General features: G+C 37.7%; 1 protein-coding gene across 1 annotated transcript in view; it reads left to right on the top strand.

Moving 5' to 3' along the window:
• Positions 1-3,504: 3,504 nt before the first annotated feature.
• The window catches only part of LOC113240402 (rootletin), a 54,785-nt gene continuing 34,069 nt past the window's right edge, over positions 3,505-24,220 (top strand). The window contains exons 1-13 of the mRNA XM_026477691.1: positions 3,505-3,595; positions 4,288-4,473; positions 5,275-5,489; positions 6,316-6,481; positions 11,223-11,435; positions 12,374-12,553; positions 14,114-14,247; positions 16,712-16,835; positions 18,867-18,972; positions 21,239-21,369; positions 22,282-22,433; positions 22,956-23,101; positions 23,648-23,778. Of these exons, the coding sequence (XP_026333476.1) occupies positions 4,312-4,473; positions 5,275-5,489; positions 6,316-6,481; positions 11,223-11,435; positions 12,374-12,553; positions 14,114-14,247; positions 16,712-16,835; positions 18,867-18,972; positions 21,239-21,369; positions 22,282-22,433; positions 22,956-23,101; positions 23,648-23,778 (1,860 nt within the window). The 5' untranslated portion in view covers positions 3,505-3,595; positions 4,288-4,311. The remainder of the gene's footprint in view (positions 3,596-4,287; positions 4,474-5,274; positions 5,490-6,315; positions 6,482-11,222; positions 11,436-12,373; positions 12,554-14,113; positions 14,248-16,711; positions 16,836-18,866; positions 18,973-21,238; positions 21,370-22,281; positions 22,434-22,955; positions 23,102-23,647; positions 23,779-24,220) is intronic.

The raw sequence follows: 24,220 nt of genomic DNA on the forward strand, positions 1-24,220 counted from the left end.
TTTCTTTTTACTGATTGTAAGTATTTTGCGGTGTAAGTCTGGCGTCTGGCAAATTAAGCAGTCATATAACAAAATCGCACATGAACGTAAATATTGTCGTAATTAAAAAAAATATAGTATTAAGAAAACACGATTTGAAATTTAAAAAAAAATCCTGAATGGAACCAATTTTAAAACATTACTGGAGAGACCGGGAAATAAGGGATTGCTGGACGAGTATGAGTTACAAGGACGAGCGCCAGGGAGGTCTTGTATACGAGTCAAGCAAACCCAGTTCCCGCCGCCGAAGTATGCATAGTGTTTTTCTTTAACAAGGTGAGGAAATAATAAAAGACTAAAGAGAGATGTGTGGGTAGAAAAAGTAAAAAAATATTAATCAATATTAAAAGTAATATTTGACGTTTTAGAACAACTGCTAAAAGAAATGTTATTGTTTTTCCAGGCACATTACACAGTAGTCTCTTGAACTCATGATGTATGAATGTGTATCTAATACTGTATTTTCGTTACCGCTCTTCTCATTATCACTCGTTTAAAGATAGAAATACAAAAAAGACGAAATAAGAAAAAAATACCGAAACACTTTAGTTTAAATGTTACCGCCATTTTCTTTTTTTTTTTAGTAAGCGGTACAGGTAGGTATTTTTAATTCTTGCAACTATGAACTCTGGGCAGCTGGCAGATGAGTTCTTCTTTTGCCTGTTTACATAGTTCATTATTAGTAGGTAGATTTAAAAGTGTAGAGAAGTAATGGTTGTTCATACTTTGCATGCCTTGGCCGGCAAGAAGTCGTACGGTCTTTAAGGGGTCTTTAAATGACAAACTTTCCGTGTTCGTTTTTAGAAAGTAACGCAAATGTTTCCGAGCATGTTTGAGAAAATTTATTTATATTCTCGTTTTTAATTGATAATAAAAATAATACCATCTAAACCCAATAAGATTCATTCAGCATTTTTAAATATTAATTTTCAAATCGTGTATTCAAATTTCGAATGATAATGACATTTTACAGTTATATGTTTCCATGACATCGACTCTGGAAAGGTAAAACATCTAACATGCATTTGGAAAATATTACAGTAGAGCGATTTAAAGTATTTAAAAAAAAAGTTATAACTCTAATTTTATTTCATAAATGGAAAACTGGAAAGTTTCAGGTTTTCCATATACAGATACAGATATAAATAAAATCTTAAAAAATTACTTTAAATGGCTCTCCTGTATCATTTTCCAAATGCAAGTTAGACGTTTTACCTTTCCAGGGTCAATATGACTTTATTCTTCTTCCAGTTATTTACTATATGAATACGACATAACTAAAATCGATAATTGTGAATCATACTGATATTATTATCTACTTAAGTGTCTAATTGTACCTTTCGATAGTGAATTAATTATCATTTATTCCATGTTTTGAAATTGACATCCAAGGTCAGTCAATCCAACCTCCAAGAATATTAATGGCATGGGTTTTGTCTAAATTACTAAATCGACGAAATTATCAAATTTTTTATCGATCTCTCACATTTTTTATCTACGAACTCTTTACACTCTCTTTAATAGCCGGTTTTGATTGTGTTGCTAGGCAACGGCAGTATTATCAATCGTTAAACAGGATTTAGTAAAAACCTGGCTGAATCATGGCCAGCCCGGGGTAAAATTAAGAAAAAACCCAGGTAAGTTTGTTAACGTTAATCTAGTTTTAATACCTGCTCTATTTTTATTGCATTAAGAAACATTGTAGTCTGTAGAGGTTATATTAATCGTTGTTTACGTTTAGGTACACTTAGGTCAGGGCAGTGCAAGGTTGTCTGCTTAGACACTCTAGGTGTTTGACCTGAAATATATACTATCGTGATACATACGTTTATGTTGTAGTTTAGTCTGTCTGCCTATATAGGTTTGATCGTCTTTTGTTTGCAGAGAGCGCGAGGTATGTCACGTGAGAGATATCTACTAGAGGACTTCAAGTTCATATTTTTGAATTTAGATTTTTTTACAAACATTACATTAGTATGCCAATATTACACAATGATTTATGACATTAAGTTCTATAGTCGTTTGTTTTTTTTTTGTTTGACGTATTTTAGCTTTATTTTCATTGACTTACAAAATAAGTCAATGTTTATTTTAGATTGATTTTAAATGCCTAATTAAGGAGGCACATTGTCTTTAAACGCTTTGAAGTAAAAATTTCTATTCTACGGAAAATAGGTAATATTTGATTGCAAATAAGAAAATTTAAAAATATGCTTGCCCAACAGTAGAAAATATCGTTTCCTTTTGCTCAAATAAATGTAAATAGCGATTTTGACGAAAATAATGTTATTTACATGACTTGATTCCAAATTTCATGTTCCGTGTAAATGATAAATTTTTGTTAAAATTATAAATTACCCAGTTCTTAGGTTTTCGCAATTGTTACACATAGGAATAATAATAAAAGTTTAAATATATAGAACATAAAAAGTATAGAAATTAATAAAAGGTTACATAATTTTCTATTATAAATAGATGTAATAGAAAATTAATGAGATGTGTGTTTTATCCAATTAAAACTAAAGTACTTACGTAGGTACACTTATTGAGGCAGAAAAGTGTATTTATCATGGTACTTATTTTTTTTACAAACCCATTCTTTCCAAGACATTTCTTCCCGCGCGGGAGACATAAATCCAAGATAGGTACTGCACTATAACATACTTAAGCTTTTATTTGTGTAACATGTCCACCACAAGTACATGTTACTGATTTATTCAGGTGCTAAAAAGGGACAGGTTTATTCCTAGCAAGGGGTAAAATGAGTACGCTGCAAGTAATTAGATGGTTTAGACCGATAGCCATTCCCTACCCCATGGAAAGCATTTCACTACCTATTTTCTTTGCAGTTGCTTACCGTATTTTCACCTGTTAATGTTCCTTAGTCCTAGTATTCTTTTTCTACGACCTAAATTATAGCAGTTTTAAAACACAACTTGATTAATCGTTTTTAGTCTCATTGCGCTTTTTGTGGCAGTTTCGTTTGCGGTGTGAAATGTCTTTAGAATGCAAGTCTGTCCGGCAATTTAGCTTTGAATTTAAACAAAGAAGGAAGGTTAAAAAGAAAGTTACTTTTCAGGTGTTGTAAATTTGATGTTACAAAATTATTATTGGTTTATAGTGATAATCGAATAAATTATGCATATGACTTCTCGTTCTAATGCACATTGCTTGCAGTGACATATACTTATCAAATATTTAAACATTGAGGCATGGTCTAAACTTTGAAATGAAACCACTTGATACAATAATTAATGCTAAAACCAATTACAATCGACATAGTGGGTACGCCTGACACAAATGTAATAGCAAACAAATATTTATCACGATAAGATTGCAACTTATTTAAGAAAAGGAGTTTACATGACATTACTTTTATGCTTGACATTATTATCTAGGTAGAGGTAATTTAATTTTTATAGTGATCTGTATGTAACCGATTTTATTTGCTTGTCCTTAGTTGCCCACGAGGGAAAGTCTGACAACGCCGCGGAGCGCTCGCGCTCCGATCGGCCGGCGAGCGAACACGCTTCCACATCAGCGGCTGAAAAAGGAGGTAGGTTCCCTATATAGTCTTTTTTGCAATTTATTCCTCTTAGGGTCGTATTCTAGAACTCTACTCAATGCTCAAGTCAGGATTGCACTGGAAACACAAGCACTGGAAATACGACCCTAATGGCAGGGACTTGAGTATGATTTCGAGTGCTTTAAACCATACTCAAATCCTGACTTGAGCATTGAGTAGAGTTCTGGAATACGACCCGACTGACGATATTAGTGTATTTCCTCTAAACAAGGATATGCCGTCAAAATAGTAATTTTGAGACTGGTATACAAATGCATTTGTGGGGATATTTTCGAGTTTTCTAAACAGAAATTCGATGTCTTTAATATTTTTCGTAACATTTAATTTCCTGTTCAAGAATAAAAAAGCTTGCAAAAATGTTCAGTAATAATCTAGTTAGTCGAAAGAAAATATGCCACCCATTCATACCACAGATTTTTTTCCATCCCCTAAGATTCACACAAAGCGCTTTTGTTTCCTCCTTCATAGAAAGTGTGTTACTAAAAAGTAATTTATTGTTTTTCAAGGCTAGAGTAAATAGGCAATTTTTAAACAAACGCATACCATTATCGTCGGTCACATCATTGCTTAATATCAAGCGAGATTGTGGCCTGGCGTGATTCTATTTTTAAATAAAAATAAAGACTCAATATCCAGGCGGTGAATTGATTTTCATTTTACAGAAGTCCCTGGAGAGTCCCCCAGAAATGGATTCTCCAGTAGGTAGCATAAGTAGCGATCTGCGTCGGCAAAACGAGGAGTTGCGTGCTCGGCTGGCCGGTGAGGCTGCTGATCATAAGAGAAGGCTTGATGCATATCGTCGCGCGCAGCAAGGACAGGCAGCTCTCGTGTCACGATTACAGTCAAAGGTAAATATCGAATTCTCATGATCTCAAATCATTTTATTGAAATAAAAAGATATTCGAACACACTGAGTTAGCGAATAGTGAAACATGATTCTGAATGGTAACTTAATAAAACAATAATTTCTGAACGTTTTCTAAAGTGCACACAGGCGATTCATCGTCGGGATAATAGCATCGTTCCGTCGCTAGAAGTAAATCGTTAACGATAAAAAATACAAAATCGATTCGTTGTTTCGATCAGTCTAAAACTTAGAGAATGGTCTACAACGACGAACCGTGAAGTCAAATATAAACGACAGACTTAATACTACATTAAATCGATTCATCGTTGCGATCAGTCAGTCTGAATTGATGGGATAGATCGTGAAAACATATCGTCCCGTATATGGGACGGGCCATACCATCATCACTTCCCAAATACTTACTTTACTCTTTGGTGCTGTCATTCAACTGTCAAATTTTTCAAAATTTAGGCGCGGGTCATCAAGTTCCCGTTTCCCGGAATTTAAAAACAATATCATTCAATTATCTTGAGATTTTAAATACGTGAAAAGTAATAATTCAGGTAAATAGACACTCTTACTTTGACATATAATAATTATGCTACAATAATAAAGTTTTCTTTTTGATAGTTGCTCCTTGTGCTGAAATTGCTCCCAAAGTTTTTATTTCCATGTAATTTTGCGAGCGTTTAATGCACCCTAACTGTATAAATATTAGTTTCAAAATTGGGTGGACCGCAAAAATTGTTTAGTTGTTAGATGACCTAAAAACAGTGGTACAAGTCAAGTCATTGTTAAATAGGTGCTCCAATACAAACAACGATGCGCGGAGCTAGAAAACCAACTGTTAGAGACTCCCCGCAGCGAGCTTCCGTCGACGTACCGGCCGCCCGCCAAGCCATCGGCCATAGCGCTTCCGCCGCCGGTCACGGCATCCTCCAGCTCGGATACCCGCCGGGATGAGAGGATCAACGATTTAGAGACGGCACTGCGTAGGCTGGATGAAGAAAAACGCAGGTACGTATTTAACTTTTGTTGCTCTCATGGTTTATCTAAAGTTTTTATGACAATCAAAGATATTTATTCTGTAATTTATATCATACAATCATCATCATTAACAGCTGACTTCACCTACTGCTGGGTACAGGCCATCTCACTCATCTATGACCAGCAAGTTAGATGATGTTATCCATCCATCTTGCTATAGGACATTCTACTAACCATTTCTTGGGTTCTTTCGTGCGCAACTGCATCAATCCAAGCATGCGACTCATAGATTGAAGCGCACAACTGACTCGATACAAATGAGAGTTTGCATCAATGCACTTGGGATTTATAATTAATAAATTACTTTATAAAGCCAGTGGTGACAACTTGGAATAAGCCGAATAAACAAATACAATTTAGATCCGAAAACATAATTTTATCACCATTTGGTTATTACTTACTCCATCTGTCTTCACCAATCATTTGGTAACTCTTGTAATAACCTGTTTTATGAAACAATTGTCAATTTTTTAGACAGGGTATAGGGGTAGGGTCTGAGACAGGGTATGTCTTGTAGAAACGGCGAAAGTGTCATTTTGAAGAATTTTTCAAGGCAGCAATGTTTTAGTTTTTCAAGATGAAATATTTATGTCCTGTTTTAAATTCAATTTTAAAACTTATTTAATTAGAACCATAATTGGATTTTAAAACAGGAAGTAAATATTTTAAAACAGTGTTAAAACCTAAATCATGTCCCCATGAAACATTACACAAAGTGGCGTTTTCGCCCTTTCTACAAAACACTGACTATGTCTATTTGGAAAATAATTTTGATTTATGTACTGCCCCTTCACAGATGTGAAAAACTAGTTGCACAGAACAACCTACTCCGTGACCAGCTGGAGGAATCTCATCACCTAAACGAGGCTCTAACCAATGACTTACAGAAGTTGACTAATGACTGGGAGGCTCTTCGGGATGAAATGGCAATCAAAGAGGATGAGTGGAAGGATGAGGAACAGGTTTGTACATCTATTGGGAGTTTGGTTTGTTTTTTTAATTAAAATTGGTGTAGGTTACAACCATGTAACATGATTTTCGTTTCTGGGTTATCAATATTATCATTTTCTAATTGATTCTAACAAGACTAGGCTGCACTGTCTATGGACCTTTGCCTTTCCGCAGGTAAAAGGAATAAAAAAGAAAGATAGAAGAAGACTCTTTACTTTATCATTAATGATAAATGTGCACCTGGACATTTGAAATGTAAATTTCAATATTTGAGTGCATCCCATAATCACAATGTTCGCTCAGACAGCAAATTGACTCTTAATTCCTTCTCACCATACTGGTTTTCTTTCTAACTCATTTACTCTTCAGGCAGTGCGACTCTGGAATGCTCTACCGCCCCATATTCTAAAAACGCCGAATAAACTAGCTTTCAAGCAATTAGTCCGCGATTTCATATTGGAGTCTCAATCTACATCCCATTAGTCTGACATTGTTATATACAAATATGTATAGTAAATGTATATGTGTACTTGGTACTTGGTGTAATGGGCTGGTGTCCGCAACTCGACGTCAAGGCGCCTATTTTGCGTGTGGTGGGTGCAGTGTCCTATTCGAGCCACCCAAGCTCCTCCATGAATCTCAGCAGCCTCCTCGGTTTGCTGAAGACTTCAGGGAGCGACCTTGGCACTCCAAGGTACTTCACCCTGTAGTTGGCCATGCCGCACTGTAGTAGGATGTGCGCAGCTGTTTCCTCCCCCTCCATGCACGCTCTGCATAGACAGCTGTCTGTGATACCTAAATTGAAAAGGAGTTTATTGTATGGACCATGACCCGTTAGGGCGGCAGTTAGAGTGCGAAGCTTTTGCCTTTTCAGTTTAATTAAAATTCGAGATAGACTGGCATTGAGCGTTGGGAGTGCTCGCCTGTGTACAAACCGTAAGGGTGGTCCGTGTTTTATTATGTGAACATTTTGTACCTTTGTGTATAGCTACTATGGGTTCTGGTCCTACAGCGTCCATCTCCGACCCTTTTCTGGCTAGTTCATCTGCTGCGTCATTGCCACGTGTGCCGCTCTGTCCTTTAATCCACTGTACAGTTACATGGTTTTGTATACATACCTCCATGAGTGCTTGATAGCATTCATAAATGAGCACAGCTGTTCAGTGCTTGAAATACTGACATACTGTCAGAGAGTATTCGAATGGAGTGATTCTTTACTCTCTCGTTATGATTGCTTCTGCTGCCAACTTGATGGCCATGCATTCAGCCTGGAATACTGTGTTGTGGTCACCAAGCAGTGTTGAATCCTGATATTGAGGTCTTCTGAGAATACCCCAGTACCTGTGCCTGAATTTGTTTTAGATCCATCAGTGAAGACGCGGACCTCTCTGGGGTTCAGTCCTTCGTTGGGCTCTTCAAACAATTGTATCTTGTATTTTTTTGTCGAACATGTATTGTTTTGGGATCCTATCCACAGCCGCCTCCAGTAGCGGTTCCTCATTGACAGTCTTATAAAGGATTTCTGTATGTGGGGTCCTCATGTGCTTCCAAAGGCCGGCTCTGTATAGACGCACTGCTGTTGATGCCGTTTCCAGTCTGATGAACAGTGGGAGGGGTCGCAGGTCCAGCATCGCTTCGAGGGCCGCAGTTGGAGTTGTCCTCATGCAGCCGGTCGTCGCCATGCAAGCAATTATTTGGAATTTGTCCAGCTTATCGGTTGAGATCGTCAGTTTGGTTCATATCCACCATACTATCGCGCCGCAATAGATCACGGGTCTTATCACCGCTGTGTAGAGCCATAGTTGTTATCTTGAGTGAAAGTCCCCATTGTTTACCTACCATCCTATGGCACTGCCAGAAGGTGATAGTAGCTTTTTTAACTTTGTTGTCCAGATGCTTGTTCCAGTTCAACTTGTCCAGTATTACTCCCAAGTACTTGACTTCGGTTGATATCTGTAGTTCTCTATTGAAGAGTTTGGGTAGTAGGTAGGTACTAATTCAGTTTTTGTTGGGTTTACCCATAGTTCGTATGCTCTGCACCATCTTTCCACAATCCGGAGTGCAGCTTGTGTAATGTCGCAGAGTGTATTGGCATAAATTTCCTGTTACCAGTATAGCTATGTCATCAGGATATCCTACTGTATAAAAATGTTTGTTGTGTGTTTTGTTTAGTTTAATGATGAGGTCATTTACGACCATGTTCCACAGCAGCATCCCTTCGCTACTATGGCCTATGGGGTCTCATTTGCTGTTGTTTTTATTGTTCTTTGTTTTAGCATGTTGCTAATCCAGCTGATTAGCACTTCATCCACTTCGTGTCTTCTCAGTGCTGATTGTATGCTGGAGAAGTTTGTTTTATCGATGGCTCTTTCAATGTCTATAAAGGTGCCTAGGCAGATTGCTTTGTCTTTGAGGGCCACTTCTATCTTGCCCACAAAGGCATGTAGGGTCGATTCAGTGGATTTTCTTTGGCTGTATGCATGTTGGTTTAGTGTAGTGTTACCGTGTAATGGTGTTCTTAAGCGCTCCATCCCTCAGTTCTCTGTCACATAACCTTTCTAATGTCTTCAAGAAGAACGATGTGAGGCTGATGGTCTGAAGGACTTCACGTCAGTGTAGTCGTTTTTACCAGGTTTCGGTGTAAATATGACTTTTACCTCTCGCCAGCTATGGGGAAAAGATGTTGACCAGGTACTGGAGACGTGTTGTTCCCGCATCGCCGAGACGCGGTGCTCCTGAACCGTATGCGCTTTTTTAGTTTGGATTTGGCCGTCTTGTAGTTTTCCCAGTCCTCATCCGCGCATGTGTTCATTGCTTTATTGAAGCGTCTCCTTACACTCCTTCGTAGCCTCTCAAGCTCAGGCCCCCACCAGTGTTGGCCTTGCCGCGGGGACGAGTCACTCAGTGGGCATGCGGAGTTATAGCTGCTCAATATGTTTGATTTTTTTGTTTGATTCTTTAACCTGTGTTTCGATCAGTGCTGTGTCCAGCAGTCTTCCTGGTGTTACCGGCTCCCCGAGGTTCGCAGGCTTGCAGAAGTTGATTAGCTGTAACATTTCCTGCGGTGGCACATCATCTCCGCCATATAGACAGAGGCGAGCACCACTTTAGGCAGGCCCGTGGCCGCGTCAGCTAACTGCTAGCTGGCAGCCACCGGTTTGTAAGCGGCTCCGCAGGGACGGGTGTCAAGAAGGGCCCTTCACCTTCTCCGGGGATATCAGAGGAGGTGGAGGGTTCGAGGAGACGTCCATCCGTGTTGTTGTTGTGCCTGTCTTCTCAGGTGGCACATCGGTGTACCTCTTGGATCTGAACCTTAGGTAGACCGTGCCCAACTGGAAGGTTAGGCGCCGGCCATGCCCCAGGACAACAGGGACGAGTTCGCGTGCGTGCGTGCGTGCGTGCGTGCGTGCGTGCGTGGGGCACTTTTGGGTTTCCCCTCCAGTACCGCCGGTTTAGGGTTATTAGATTTTAAAGAACGATCGTTAGTGTCCATGTCATTGTGTGTTTTAATTCGCTCTCCTGACTTCCCACCCACCACGGAGTCCGCACCTTTGGGGATGTCCCATTCGGGACACCAAGATTGTCAGAGGAGAGTATAGGTGCAGGAGTTACGAGCTCACTGCGCGACATAGGGGGCTCGAAATGTGCGGCTGGCTGATATGATCAAAGTTCCGTACATACTCACCCCGTCAACATGGCCGAGTCCGTCCCCCCCGCACCTCGCTTGTGGCCCTCTGACGGGACACAATGCCATTTCCCTGCGTTGGCTAATAACAGGGCTACCGTTTGGCAGGAAATCAGGGTCGAAGGGCGTATTGCTAGCGCTCGGGTTCCGCCTCTTAGGATTCCTTCATCCCTGCGTACGGTGCTCAACTGCGTAGGCATTAACGCAGGAGGGTGTAAATTTAGACTGCCCACCACTTGCCATGGTCCACCTCCAGAAACGCATGCACGGGCCGTGTTGATCGCTTCGCGCCCTCACTGATAATTCTCAGACTGATGCCGAGAGTTGTCAGTGTTGGCCCCAGGGTGTACCGGCTACATCCTTGGGTACACCCTGGGGCGTTCTGTGACAACATGTTATCACAGACTGCTCAAGGACTTCGCACGCGTGGAGGTGGAACAACTAGCACACCCCATATATATATGTATGTATTATATATTATGCATTTATTTGTGTATAGGTTGCTTATATAAGTATATAGTTAGTCATATAATATTATGTGCTATATTTATATTGTGTTTAAACTATATATCAAAATTATTTATAAACTTCTTGTGTGTTTTAATTATCATGTTATGCGCCCCTGTTCATTATTTTGAACCCAGCTCTCCGGTTGACTGGTAGAGAATGCCTAATGGCATTAAGTCCGCCATTTGTACTGTTTTGTGTGCAATTAAGTTTAAATAAATAAATAAATAAATAAAAAGCAAAATTTAGGAGTATAACTACTCTTTCCTACACACTTGCAGCTCAGTTAAACAGAAATTGTCAAACCAGAAAAGGAATCTTTTTGAAAATTTGTTACACAATGATACAATTATTGAGTCTCAAATTTGTAATGGATTACAAAAATCTTTAAAAACAAACTAAGACACATTTTGCATTCATTGAATAAAAATTGATTGATTTTGAATGTTACGAAAGTTTTTCCAATATATAATAAATAAGGCAAATTTTCTTAGCTTCTTACTTTACAGTAAAGTGTCGAAAACTGCTGTCTAAGCTAAATTAACTCATACTTTCTTTAGGCCTTCAACGACTACTACACAGGCGAACATAACCGTCTCCTCAGCCTGTGGCGGGAAGTTGTAGCAGTTAAACGTTTCTTCTCTGAGCTGCAGACATGTACAGAGCGTGATCTTTACCGTGTAAAGAACGACTTTGATTCAAATGCCAGAGATCTCCTTGGAATGTTGAGCAGTTATTCCATCAATGCTTATGCCGCTGGGCAGGGAGTTAAGGTAAGTTGGCATGAGATGCGGTCCAATTAACGCACACACACAATAAATATAGCCCCGCACTAGGGAAGCTCCACTTATAGTAAATGTACCAGTTTCATTTATTCATCCTCCATTCACATACTGATTAATTATTTTGTTATTTTCATTATCCAACCATTCTAACCTTTTTATCAATTCATACTTATCCAACTGACTATCATATCGTTCAATATCAAGTAACATGTGAAATTTGTCAAAATTGTTTGCTATTGACATTTCATTTCGAATATAATTTCATCCCGACTGATATTAAAATTGAGGTTGAATAAAATTGTTTTGTTTTTCAGAGATGTTCGAAATTTTAATATATATATATACATTGACTTACAAATAAATGGACGACGGGTCTAATACAAAAACCACGAAAAAAATGTCCCAAGTCAACCTATTTAAACGTAGTGACATGTAGAGGAATATGAAAAAGCTAAAACGTTGAATTTAAATTGTAATGTCATCGCAGTACTGTCTACTTTTGCTTGCTTCGCTGTCAGTCGAACAAACGAAGACTAAAGCGTGAATGACGCTCTGTATACGATCTTAACGCCCTATAAGTTCGGACACTTTTTAGCGCGGATCCGACGTCCATATAATAAGTCAATGTATATATAATAATAAAATCGAATTTGATGTTATCATCAAGCAATAATAACATTTTCACAGATAAGAAATTTGCTCTAACAAAACCGTTTATCTTTATGCTGGTCATAATTTGCGGTTTTTGAACACATCATAGAGGGTTTATGATATGTGTGGAGATAAAGTACTGAATGCAATCGTTACATAATTAGGTCTTAAAATCTCGTACCTATTACATAACTACTCTACTTTAAGAACTCTAATAATTATGCAACGATTGCATAAAATACTATTAAGAAATTTAGAATGTTGTGTTTGCCCAGCCTGAAGCTCCTCAAGTCCTGATGCAAGCAGGCACAGCGTATGCCCAACCCCCGAACGTCGCTGCAGAAACCCTCCGCGTGGAACTTCGCGAGATGGCGTCACAACGCGACAACGCCTTGGCTGAGTTGAGAGAGCGAGATGCACGAATACAACGGTTGCTTGGTGAATTGCAGGGGCTGGTATGTTTCTAACTTTTTTAAAAGCTGTTGCTTGACTCCTAATGCAAATATTATTTATTTCATAATAATAATAACGCACACACTGAACATAGCCCCGAACTAGGGAAACCCTGTGTCGCAGGTGCCATGGACACACACATAGACAACCACAAATTACACCTAAACTCACGAGAGATATAAATGTAGGCCATACAAATATTTCTCCCGACCCGGGAATCGAACCTGAGTCCTCTGTGTGGCAGTCCGGTATGGTAACCATTCGGCTACAGAGGCAGTTATTTCCAAGACTCTTCAGTCTATGGTTTAGTTGGTTTCTCTGTGCCTTTAAAGCATAGTTTCCCAAAGTGGTCCCTACAAAAGCATAGTTTCCCAAAGAGTCCTAAGGGGGCGGTAGTGGCCTCGGAAGCAATTGGGGGTGCTTTGATATTGTCCAGGAGGTGCTGTCGCATTTGAAATAAAAATCTGAATTTGCTTTATAAACTACGCTACAAATATGTAATTCCTTTACCTCGTGATTTTTTGTGTTAAGGTAATATAAAAAATACGTGTTTTTAATTATTTTTTGTGGTGGTGGGCGTTGAAATTTTTTTGTCTTGCCTAAGTGAGCAGTGAGCTAAAAAATTTGGGAACCTGTGCTTTAAAGGAAAAAACAGCAGTACAAGAACATATATACTTTTAGATAGCAGTAACAATGCTGTCAAAGTCAAATAATCATTTATTCCATAGGTAAAATTTTTACACTTGAAAACGTCATTTCTTAAGTTACTTTTTAAACTACTGCTCGTTCACTACGCTGATCTCCCTGAAAAGAACGAGCAAGAAACTCTAGGGATTGTTCTTTTCAAATAAACTTAAATGCTATGGAATACACTTTGAATCATAATTGTGTGGAATTTAGGGTCGTATTCTAGAACTCTAATCAATGCTCAAGTCAGGAGTTGAGCAGACTTGAGTATGATTTCAAGCACGGGAAATACGACTCTAATGGCAAGGACTTGAATATGATTTTCAGTGCTCACTGCAATACTCAAGTCCTGACTTGAGTATTAAGTAGAGTTCTATAATACGACCCCTAGACTCTTGTTGTTTTTCCATACTTCTTTATCTAAAACATACTCTTCAATTTTGTAATATGACTTTTCAATTAAAATACTTATAATGTAAGTTTTAAAGTTAGGAAATGATAATCTTAATATATTCTCCAGGTGTTTCCAGTAAGCACGTTTTCCTACCACTAGGTGTTCTCCATCTTGGTTCTATCCTCGTTTACTACACAATTAGAATTCTAAGATTTAATTACATAGCTTTATAATGATTCTATAATAAATGAAGGTTCATATTTTTATTGTTTATATTCATATTGTCATAGCTTATTTTACATTTGTTTTATTTGTATTCAGTTATAATAAACTTAATTTATCTTTTATATCTTATCTTATCCCATCCATTCATACATCCACCCATCCATCCTACCACCTGTCCTTCTAAACATTCATTCATTCATGCTCTTAATTGTTTACGTTATTTCATGAATGTGATATTCGTTTGTAAAATCATCAGGAGGAGCGATGCGACCAGGCAGAGACACTATGCTCTGAGGCGAACGTCATGCGATCTGCTCTGGAAGAGGTTGCCCGTGCTCTCATACAGGATTCAGAAACTGATGTGGCGTCACAGATACTCTTAGTCGATAAGTAAGTTTCATTATATTTATTTTCGTTATTGTTAGTATATGTTATTTAGTTGAAGAAATATTATTTGCACCGATGAATGTTATCTCTTGGAACGGCTTTTTTTTTACGCACACACTCAACATAGCCCCGCACTAGGGAAACCCTGTGTCGCGGGTGCCATGGACACACACATAGACAACCACAAATTACACCCAAACTCACGAGAGAAATAATTGTAGGCCATACAACTATTTCTCCCGGCCCGGGAATCGAACCTGGGACCTCTGCGTGGCAGTCCGGCATGGTAACCGTTCGGCCACCGAGGCAGTTAAAGAAAGGTTAAAGGCTTACCCTTTCTGTTACAATAGTGTAATAAAACCATTAACAGTTCTTTTACTTAAATCGTACACGGATTTAACGACCTTGGTGCATCGTACCTGTTATGGGTGTGCCATCGAGTATATAACCAGAAATAGAGAAGAAGTGTCATTTAATTTGTCTGATAACTATTCTGCCAAACCATTACGGTGACAACTGCGCTCCGATTGGCCAGCCCGCATTCGAAACAATTGACGGGTGTCGTCAATTGTTTCACTTCAAATCGACCAGTTTAACTTGAGCTTCGCTATAATGGACGAAAATTGAAAAATTACATATATAATTACTGATGAAATGTTATTTCCTTTGTTTTGTAATTAGATGTTTTGCTGTTCTTCCTACATCACCAAATGGAACAGCCCCCCATTGTTGGAGATATTATCTTTGTTACAATAAATACAGATTTTTTTTGGAATATACGGAGACATACAGATGAGTTGTTGGCGCTGTACTATTGCAGCTTTCTAATTTGTGATTTCAGTGCAAACGAGAGTTGATATTTAAAAGTGATATAAGGCCAGGATGGATGGTCCTTATTTCGTCTCTATTTCTGGTTATGTACTCGATGGTATGCGCTTAATGCTTTTTCTGAATTCTAGTTTCCAATTATTTCTTTACTTAACAGGTCGTTTTTTTTAACAGTAAGTTCTTCGTAAAATACCGACTGCTGACTCTTTTCTTACTAATTCAACAAGTTATTTACGCATAAAGATTATCAAATTTAGAATTAAGTGCCAATGCGTAAAAGTGTTTATACTAGTTGTTTGTACTAAATAGACGGCGCGTGCGTTACCGAGATGGTTCACTCTTTTGTCCTATTGTACTCTAAACTAAAGATGAAGCGATAAGACGAATCGGTGCAAATAACATTTCGCGCGTGACAGTACTTCCCGTACTGCCACCTTACTTATTTCTGCCGCAAAGCAGTAATGTAAAGCAGTAATGCATTACCGTGTTCCGGTTTTGAAGGGTAAGGGTGCTGGTAAAATTACAGGCACATGCGACTTGTGTATTATGTATCAGCGTGATGGGCGCAGTGGCAATGCCCCTCAGATCTTTGCGATTTAAAGCTCTGAGTGGCACTGCAACTGTTATGGACAGGCGTGTAGCTTACCATCAGCCGCATGACTTGTTCGTTCCATCACGAAGGCCCCGTGTACATTCTTTTATAATATAAATGTTAGACAACATCACATACGTTGCTCTGAACCCAGAGTAAGTAACTGAAGCACTTGTGTCAAGGAAATCGGGAACAATGACGGTACCACAAACATCCAAACCCGAGACAATATAGAAAAGATAGTTTTTCTACAATGACCCGCCAGGAATCGAACTCTGAACCTTAGAGATGGCGATACCAGTCCGACAATATAAGTCCTATGATCACGTAAACGCCTAGCATATATTATATTAAAGATAGCGCATTCAAATTTAGCGCTATATATTTATTCTACATAACCATAGGGTATCTAGAAAAATAAGTTTTTCATACAAAACTGAGTGATAAACATATTACCGAAAAATATTTATTTGGGCCTGAAGCATGTAATTATATTTAGTGATTTTAATGTATACATTAGACGTTAAGGCGCTTTTCCCATTGTGCTTTCTTCGATCTTAAGACGCTCTGATATGATAATCGTCAATAAACTCTAATCTGATATGGTTTAGGTGCAAATTTCTTTATCATCAAGTATTAAACTTACTGCAAAGCATTTCCATTCGCATTCCACTTGCGTCAATTGTATATTTTAGTTTTATATTTTTATCTTTCTACTGGTCATTCTGGTCATCTCTTCTTGGGCTTTTTCTAAAGAAGGATTTAGGCCACCATTCTGATCCCTATATGGGTTGGTAATTTCACAAGTGTTTTGCAGATTTTTAAAAACTTTCGATTTTATGGAACCTCCAACTTAGAATCATGATGTAGTCCTTCACTTTTAAGGCAAATAGTACCTAGTAAATTGCATATGATTAAAAAATACTGGAGCATCCAAAGAATTGATCTCAAGATTTACTACAGAAGAAGGAAGCCATCTCCCAACAGGGTTATCAGTACTCCATTCAGCGAAGATTTTTTTACCCTGAAATATGACCTCTTTTGCAGTTTGTCGCGATCTCCGAAGCGCAATGTGTCCCAGTCTGCCAACGCGACCGCTTTCGCTGAAAGTACCATCTCGGCAGTACAGGCAGCTCTGCACAAGTACCAGATTCAAATACATGAACTGCAGGTAGAATGTCATGTACTACTTATTTTTTTTTTGTCGTACATACTCGGAAATATTCGCTTTCCTTTGAACAGAGATTAAAAAGAAGAGCCTGATTTTTGGCACTTTTATTTGTTATGCAAGGCTGCAAAGTTGTTGTTTCACGCGAGTGCTTGTATTGAAACCTGAGCAAGTGAAAGAGTAAGATTGAACCAAAAAGCGAAACGAGTGGTTCAAAAAGAGAACCTTGAGCGTAGCAAGGGTTTCAAGACACGAGATGCAAAACAACGGCTGCCGAGCGAAACAAAACTTTTCACCTCACTATAGCGAGGAAAATGGTAGATGAAAGAAAAGCAGTTGAACTATAACAAATCAGTTTTAATAAACAAAATTAGTTATTGTTGTCAATTTAATGTCAACAATAAAGACCAGGGGTCGGAATTTTCTGACGCGTACAAGTAGTAAATAGGTAGGTTTGGGCGCGCGACTAAGACTGTAACGATGAGGCATTAAAGGTATGATCCCGTACAAAAAATACACATTTTATTTTTTTCCTACTAAACTATTACATTTATGGCATAATGTGATATGACAATATTTAATTATTAAATAGGATCTCTCGATTGGCATTTTTTTAGAGAGGTATCGTGAAAAAAAATCCAATGTCCGCAATATCGCAGATCTGAACCACTGTGAGACGCAAAGTTAAGATAAATATAGTGTACCTGCCTGTCCCCAATTACGACAGTTTTTAATGTTCTTAATTGATTTCCCGAATCCCGAAAAGGTCTAGGACCTAAAAAATATTGTCGTAAGACAGTCTCCATTTTCTGTCAATGTTTCTCAAAGTTTAGGTAAAAAAACTACCTATTCCGATCCCTGATAATGACAATAAAATATACCACTGGATTTATATTACATAAATAATGTACGACATATCCCATAGTTGAACGTGTCATTATATTTTTTTTCATCGGAAGAAAAAGTCACGTTCACAAGTCACCACAGTCCATCGTCAAGTTCGAATTTCCAAAACCTTTTGCACGCTAACGTGGAAAAATCGCTTTTGCGCGCTAATTTCTAATGAGAAAGAAAGCCTTTCCGAGCTAAAATTCATATTTTACCGCTACGTTAAGCTTTTAAATATTTGAAGATTGCGTACAACACCGAAGTGACTAAAGAAAAATGCTTTGCAGCCAAGTCACCCGGTCGTATTTTCAGTGCAGTATATCCGACTCGCAAATATTTTGCATCTTTTCAAACATAGCTCAATCAGTTGATTGTATTTTTGTACTTTATATTGCATGATTAGCGGCTCTACCATGAGATTACAGTGGCAGTTCTCGCTAGCGACCGCGTAAAATATTTGTATACATTGTTTCTTCTTGTGACCGCTAGGGGCGCTGTATAATATGCCATACAAAATTCTAAAGTAATTTACGCGGTCGCGTCAACTGTCGTAGTAATCTCGTGGTAGAGGCACACTTTCTTTCGTTTTTAAAACTCCTGTTCAGGTAAAAATTGTTAAATAACGCACACACTCAACATAGCCCCGCACTAGGGAAACCCTGTGTCGCGGGTGCCATGGACACACATATAGACAACCACAAATTACACCCAAACTCACGAGAGAAATAATTGTAGGCCATACAAATATTTCTCCCGGCCCGGGAATCGAACCTGGGACCTCTGCGTGGCAGTCCGGCATGGTAACCGTTCGGCCACTGAGGCAGTTATTGTGTTGACAGCTTAGCGTGTCCATGGCATATTTCTAATAGTATGTTTGTATGTTTAATGTTTCGCCGGGCCTAGTGAAACTGGAATTGTTAAATAGTTTGTAATGAGTCATGGTATGCTTTCAATTTTGCTTTGTAAGTAATTTTGTAGTTGCAAACTATTATGTGTTGTTTTTAGTAATGTAACGTGTGTGTACTGTGCTCTTGTACGGAATAAATGATTTCTATTCTATTCTGTTCTAAACTATACTTATTTTGTCACTATCAATGTCCATACAAATAAATAAATATGAATGAATAAATGAAAAAACTTTTTTAGGTAAAACTACAAAACACGAGAGAACAACTGTCGACAACGAGAAAGAATTGCGAGGCAGCTGACGCCAATATTGCTTCGTTGGACAGCAAAGTACACGATCTGCAAAGTAAGTGTTTTTGTTCGTGAAGGAATATACAAATAAAAGACATGGCGAGTAAAAGGTGCCATTTTAAAAGCTTCCCCTAGAATTGGGTTCTAGGGGTCGATTCAGAACCTTCCGATAACTCAGTTCATTTTTGTTCACAACACCCGAATCGAAAGTCAAACTGTCGTTTTCGAAACCGAACCGCAATGACGTCACACCAGTACGATTCAATTCAATTCAATTAAATTCATTTATTCATTCGTTATTACAGGTACATGATATAGATGGTAATAATAATTTTATGGAATCTCTGCAAAAAGCCAAAGTGGCATACGAAGTCAATTAAATAAAAATGTAATGTCAAAATAAAAATAAAAGAAAAATGGATACAATGTCAAAAAACTAATAATAATTAAAAAGTTTAAAAATATTAATAACTAAATGGTACCCAACTGTCAGCATTTACCTATTCTAAGAAACTGTCATTAAAATATTCTTCTATGCTAAAGTAACACTTGTCAATTAATAATTGTTTTAATACATGCTTGAATTGCATTCCACTAAGATTTTTTATTGCGTCTGGAATTTTATTAAATATTTTGGGTGCCATGTCAACAACGCTATTTTTGTATAGGGCCGTTTTACATATATTTTTTCGGACCATATATTTCCTGGTTGATGATTACTCCAACTTCTCGACCGGCAGAGGCTACAAACGTTATTCAGAACACAGTTATCGAATGAAAGTTACTGATCGCCCTATTGTTTACAAAGCAAGAATGTAATATGGAAATCTCATATTATATTAAATAAAGTTTGGATTTTGTTAAATTTTTGGCCTTTAAAGTCGTAAAAATGTATATAAAAGGATTTAAAATTTTTTTTGTAATCTATTTCATCGACTAACTCCGTAAACGCAGTTGGATAACGATATCGTATGCGAATCGAACGTTTAATGCGGAATGTTCTGAATAGCTCGGAAAGCGCCCTTCTATTCGAGAACGATATCCAATCGAGCGATTCGGTTAATATATCGAAGAGTTCTGAATCGGGGTTCTGACCGGATATCAGCGAGTGACCGATCGGCCGATGAACCGCGATGCGGAAGGCAAGCTGTAAACCACTGAACAATATTTAAGATTAAATGGAGGAGGCTACACCGACAAAAGCCTGGCTAATGATGACATAATTCTTAAAAACGTCAATAATAACAACGTGGTCGTGTCTTTGTTTTAATAATGACTAATTTGTAATAATAAAGTCAAATTCTTTATTTCATAGGTAAGCAAATTACACTTGAAATCGTCAACTGTATTGCTCATTCGTAAATATACATTTGAATACATTTGTCATAATACACTCCCGGACACATAAATCGAGCCATCTTGCATTTTTATTTTTCAAGTGTTAGAATAAAATAAATATTATTATAATTGAAGAAAGAGTTTTCCCGGTTTCGCAAATTCAAATTTTCAACAAAACATTTTGACTAAATATGTGTTTAGACTACGTGAATAAAATGACGTTTAGTACACTGGTTTCAAACTTGAATTAGTTATTGGTCAACCAAACATTATTTAAGCTAAGGACATTTAATACTGACAAAGTGGCTCGAATAATGTATCCGGGAGTACATTATCTTAGATCGAGACTACTTGCAAGTTCTAAACGGGTCACTACCACGGACTTTTATTATCCAAGTATGCAGAAGCTGTATAATATACTAATACAATTAGTTTTGGTTTTACCCTTTATACAGGGTTATTTGTAAACTGCTAACAATCTCGCAGGCCTATATGGCTAAGATCATAAACAACTTTTGTTCCATGATTTTTTTCCAAGACTAAAATAAAATTTTAAGTTTTTGTTGTCTGCGTTTGACGACCTCGTAGTCGAATGGCTTGCACATCGGTTTTCATGGTGTCGCCATCTCTGAGGTTTCGGGTTCGATTCCGGGCATTGTCAATGTACTTAGTACTAAACTAACTTTTCTATTGTCTCGGGTCTGGGTGTTAGTGGTACCGACGTTGTTTCCGATTTCCATGACGCTAGTGCTTTAGTTACTTACTTTGAGATCGGAGCAACGTATGTGGTGTTGTCTAATATTTACCATAGCGCTTTCGCATGTTACTGTACGGAGATAACACTATTTATGATGCTAGTAATATAGTCCTGCAAGGTTGTTAGTATTCTAAAAATAATCTTGTAAAAAGGTGTTCACCCTCCGTGTTTGCTATACCATTTTAATATGTAATTTACTTCACAAACTTTCAAATTATTTGTTCAGGCAAGTTGGATCAAGCGAATGCGGAGTTAAATCAACTGGTGCAAGAGAAGGAGTCCATGCAGAAGACCATCGAGTCCCTCAGAATTGACAAGAACAATCTAGAACGAAACAGAATTGAAATTAACGCAATGGTAAGTATTATTCTTTTTCGAGTAGTTGATCAGATAACGTGGAATGGTGTTGATTTGTTCTCTTAAAGGGGCTTGATTGTTTGTTTCCGTAAAATCGAAATATGTTTTTTGTCTGTCATAAAAATTGTTATCTGCCGATATACCTATACTCCGTCCAACCATATAGTTAACTTTTGATGTATGCATGCCTCCGAAGTTCCGTCATTATTAACATAAAACCATACACAAAAAATGCAATACTTCCCGAACTCTTTTATTTTTTAATTTTAGTGCAGCGACGTGCTCTTTAGCTCCGATATTTATCGAGCCAACAGCTTACGAAGATTATTCAAGTTGATGAATTTTGTTACCTGTCTAATGAATTATAATGAAATTAAGTAAATTATAAATATTTATAATAAATTCTTATTATTTATTATAATGAATCGTCGGATTCTTCTCCGTGTGAACGGGAATCATCACTTGAATCCTCATTAACATTAATTATTAATTCTTGAGTACATAAATTGTCAAACGTAACATCACGATCCCAATCAGACAATGTCTTCTCTTTTGAACCCACTCACATATACGATTAAAACTTCTTCAGACATAAAATCGATTGTTATAGAATATCGAATCGGAAATGCATTAGGACATCACTAATTGATTAAAGTTTGAGCTCTCAAAAGTTAAATAAGAGGTTGGACGGAGTATAAAGGCTGGCTTTATATAATTTTCATTATCGCGTAAAGTGGGTAAAATTTGGAAGCTTAAAAACGGGACTGTCCCGATCAAAGCGGGACGTATGGTCACGTTAGGTATACCTGACCTATCATTCTCCAGCCATAATCCGTGAGATTTGAGAGGTGTAGCGTTTGACCAATCGTGAAGGTTCAATCTTACAGTTTACAGTCTATGATTTATTGATAGGTGGAATCACTGACGTCAGACTATGAAAAACTTCAAAAAATAAACTCACGCCTGGAGAAGAACATAGAGGCGTTAGAAAATGAAAAAAGACAACTTAATGCTGAAGTGGATCATCTGCATCGAGAAGCGCAAAACCGAGAGTCTATGTTAAGGTATGAATTTCGAGTACTCGATAGCCAACATTTGAATAAAGACTGATAAGTTGCGATCCTAAATTCGAAAGCTTGAGTTGGTCAGGAAAAACTTTGTGTCGATTCAATAAGAGCGAAGAAGACAGCGGAATTGAAACGCACGAAATTATTATCGAAATTACATTTTAGCAGTAGTAGAGCTCCTTGTGAATTCGTTCGCCTAGGGAAGGACTGCCACCTTACCTATTTCTGCCGCCAAGCAGTAGTGTGAGCATTACTGTTTTCTGGTTTTGAAGGGTAAGGGTGCTGGTGAAATTACACGCACATGAGACTTATCAACTTATGTCTCAGGGTGACAAGCGCAGTGGCAATACCCTTCAGATCTTTGCGAAATAAAATTCTTGAGTGGCACTGCAACTGTTATGGACAGACGCGTCGCTTACCACCAAGCGCACGACTTGTTCGTCCCGTCACTTGGTGTTATAAAATAAAATAAATATAATCTACAATAATGTATTTATAATTATATATTTTGAAATTCAGAGCTGAAGAAGAGCGTGCATCACGTTTCCGAGCAGAGCTGGTGACAGTACGCGAGGAGCTTAACAAGACGTCTTTGGCTCGAGACTTGCTCGATCAACAGAAACTCGAGACAGATGCGCTCTTATCGCAGATGGAGAAGCATAGAAGTAAGTAACGTTTTCACCTCATTAGCTCGTAAAGGCTTTCTTTCTCATTAGAAATCGGCGCGCAAAAGCATTTTTTGAAATTCGAACTTAACGATAGACTGTAGTACACCTAACTTTTTCTTTCGATGAAAAAATAAAAGGAGATAAAAACACAATGACACGTTCAACTACGCGATTTTTCGTACATTATTTATGTAATATAAATCAGATGGTATATTTTATTCTTATTGTTGTTGACATTAAATTGACAACTATAACTAATTTTGTTTGTTAAAACTGATTTGTTATATATACTTTAATTGTTTTTCTTTCGTCTACCATTTTCCTCGCTATTGCTAACAAGTTTGCAGCTTTGCTTAACAAATTACACCCAAACTCACGAGAGAAATAAATGCAGGCCAGACTGGTAACCGTTCGGCCACAGAGGCAGTTAAAATTAACGAGTATGTTTAAATTTTTCAATTCTGTGACTTCCCATGCAACTTCATTTGTTGTCCCAACTTTGCTTTTTAACATTTACAAGTTGTTCGTATTATTACTTCACAGGCGATTTAGAAGTAGAGCTGGAAAAAACAATAATGGAAAGAAGCGACTTTCAAGACTTAGCAGAGAAACTTCAAGCAGCGATCAGGAATTTAGAAGGCGATAAGAAGAAGTTGCAGGAAGATGTTAAACAGGTACAAAAGTTGCGCGCCGTTTTCGGTTCAAGGTCACAATCAGACATGCGTCACTGTAATTTTAAATTGACATCTTGTTTTATTAAACGAGTTGTTTCCACTCGACCAGGTTACTGTCGTGTCATCGTAGCTGCAATTATAATTTTGTTAATTTTTGTTATTGTTATTACCCAATTGTTGTTACCCAAGTAGTCGCTAAGATCGAAAAAACCATCGAACAATCTATTTTATATTAATAAATATAAATAAATAAAAATAAAATTAACTATTAGACAACATCATAAACGTTGCTCTGATCCCAAAGTAAGTAACTAAAAGCACTTTTGATGTGGAAACCGGAAACAACGACGACTGTACGACAAACACCCAATCCAGAGACAATATAGAAAAGTTATGTTTATTAATGCAAATATCGAACATAGAAAAATTTCTTCGACTCATG

The sequence above is a fragment of the Hyposmocoma kahamanoa genome, unplaced genomic scaffold, assembly GCF_003589595.1.
Source record: "Hyposmocoma kahamanoa isolate Upper Pololo Valley unplaced genomic scaffold, ASM358959v1 138, whole genome shotgun sequence".
In the NCBI taxonomy this organism is placed as follows: Eukaryota; Metazoa; Arthropoda; class Insecta; order Lepidoptera; family Cosmopterigidae; genus Hyposmocoma; species Hyposmocoma kahamanoa.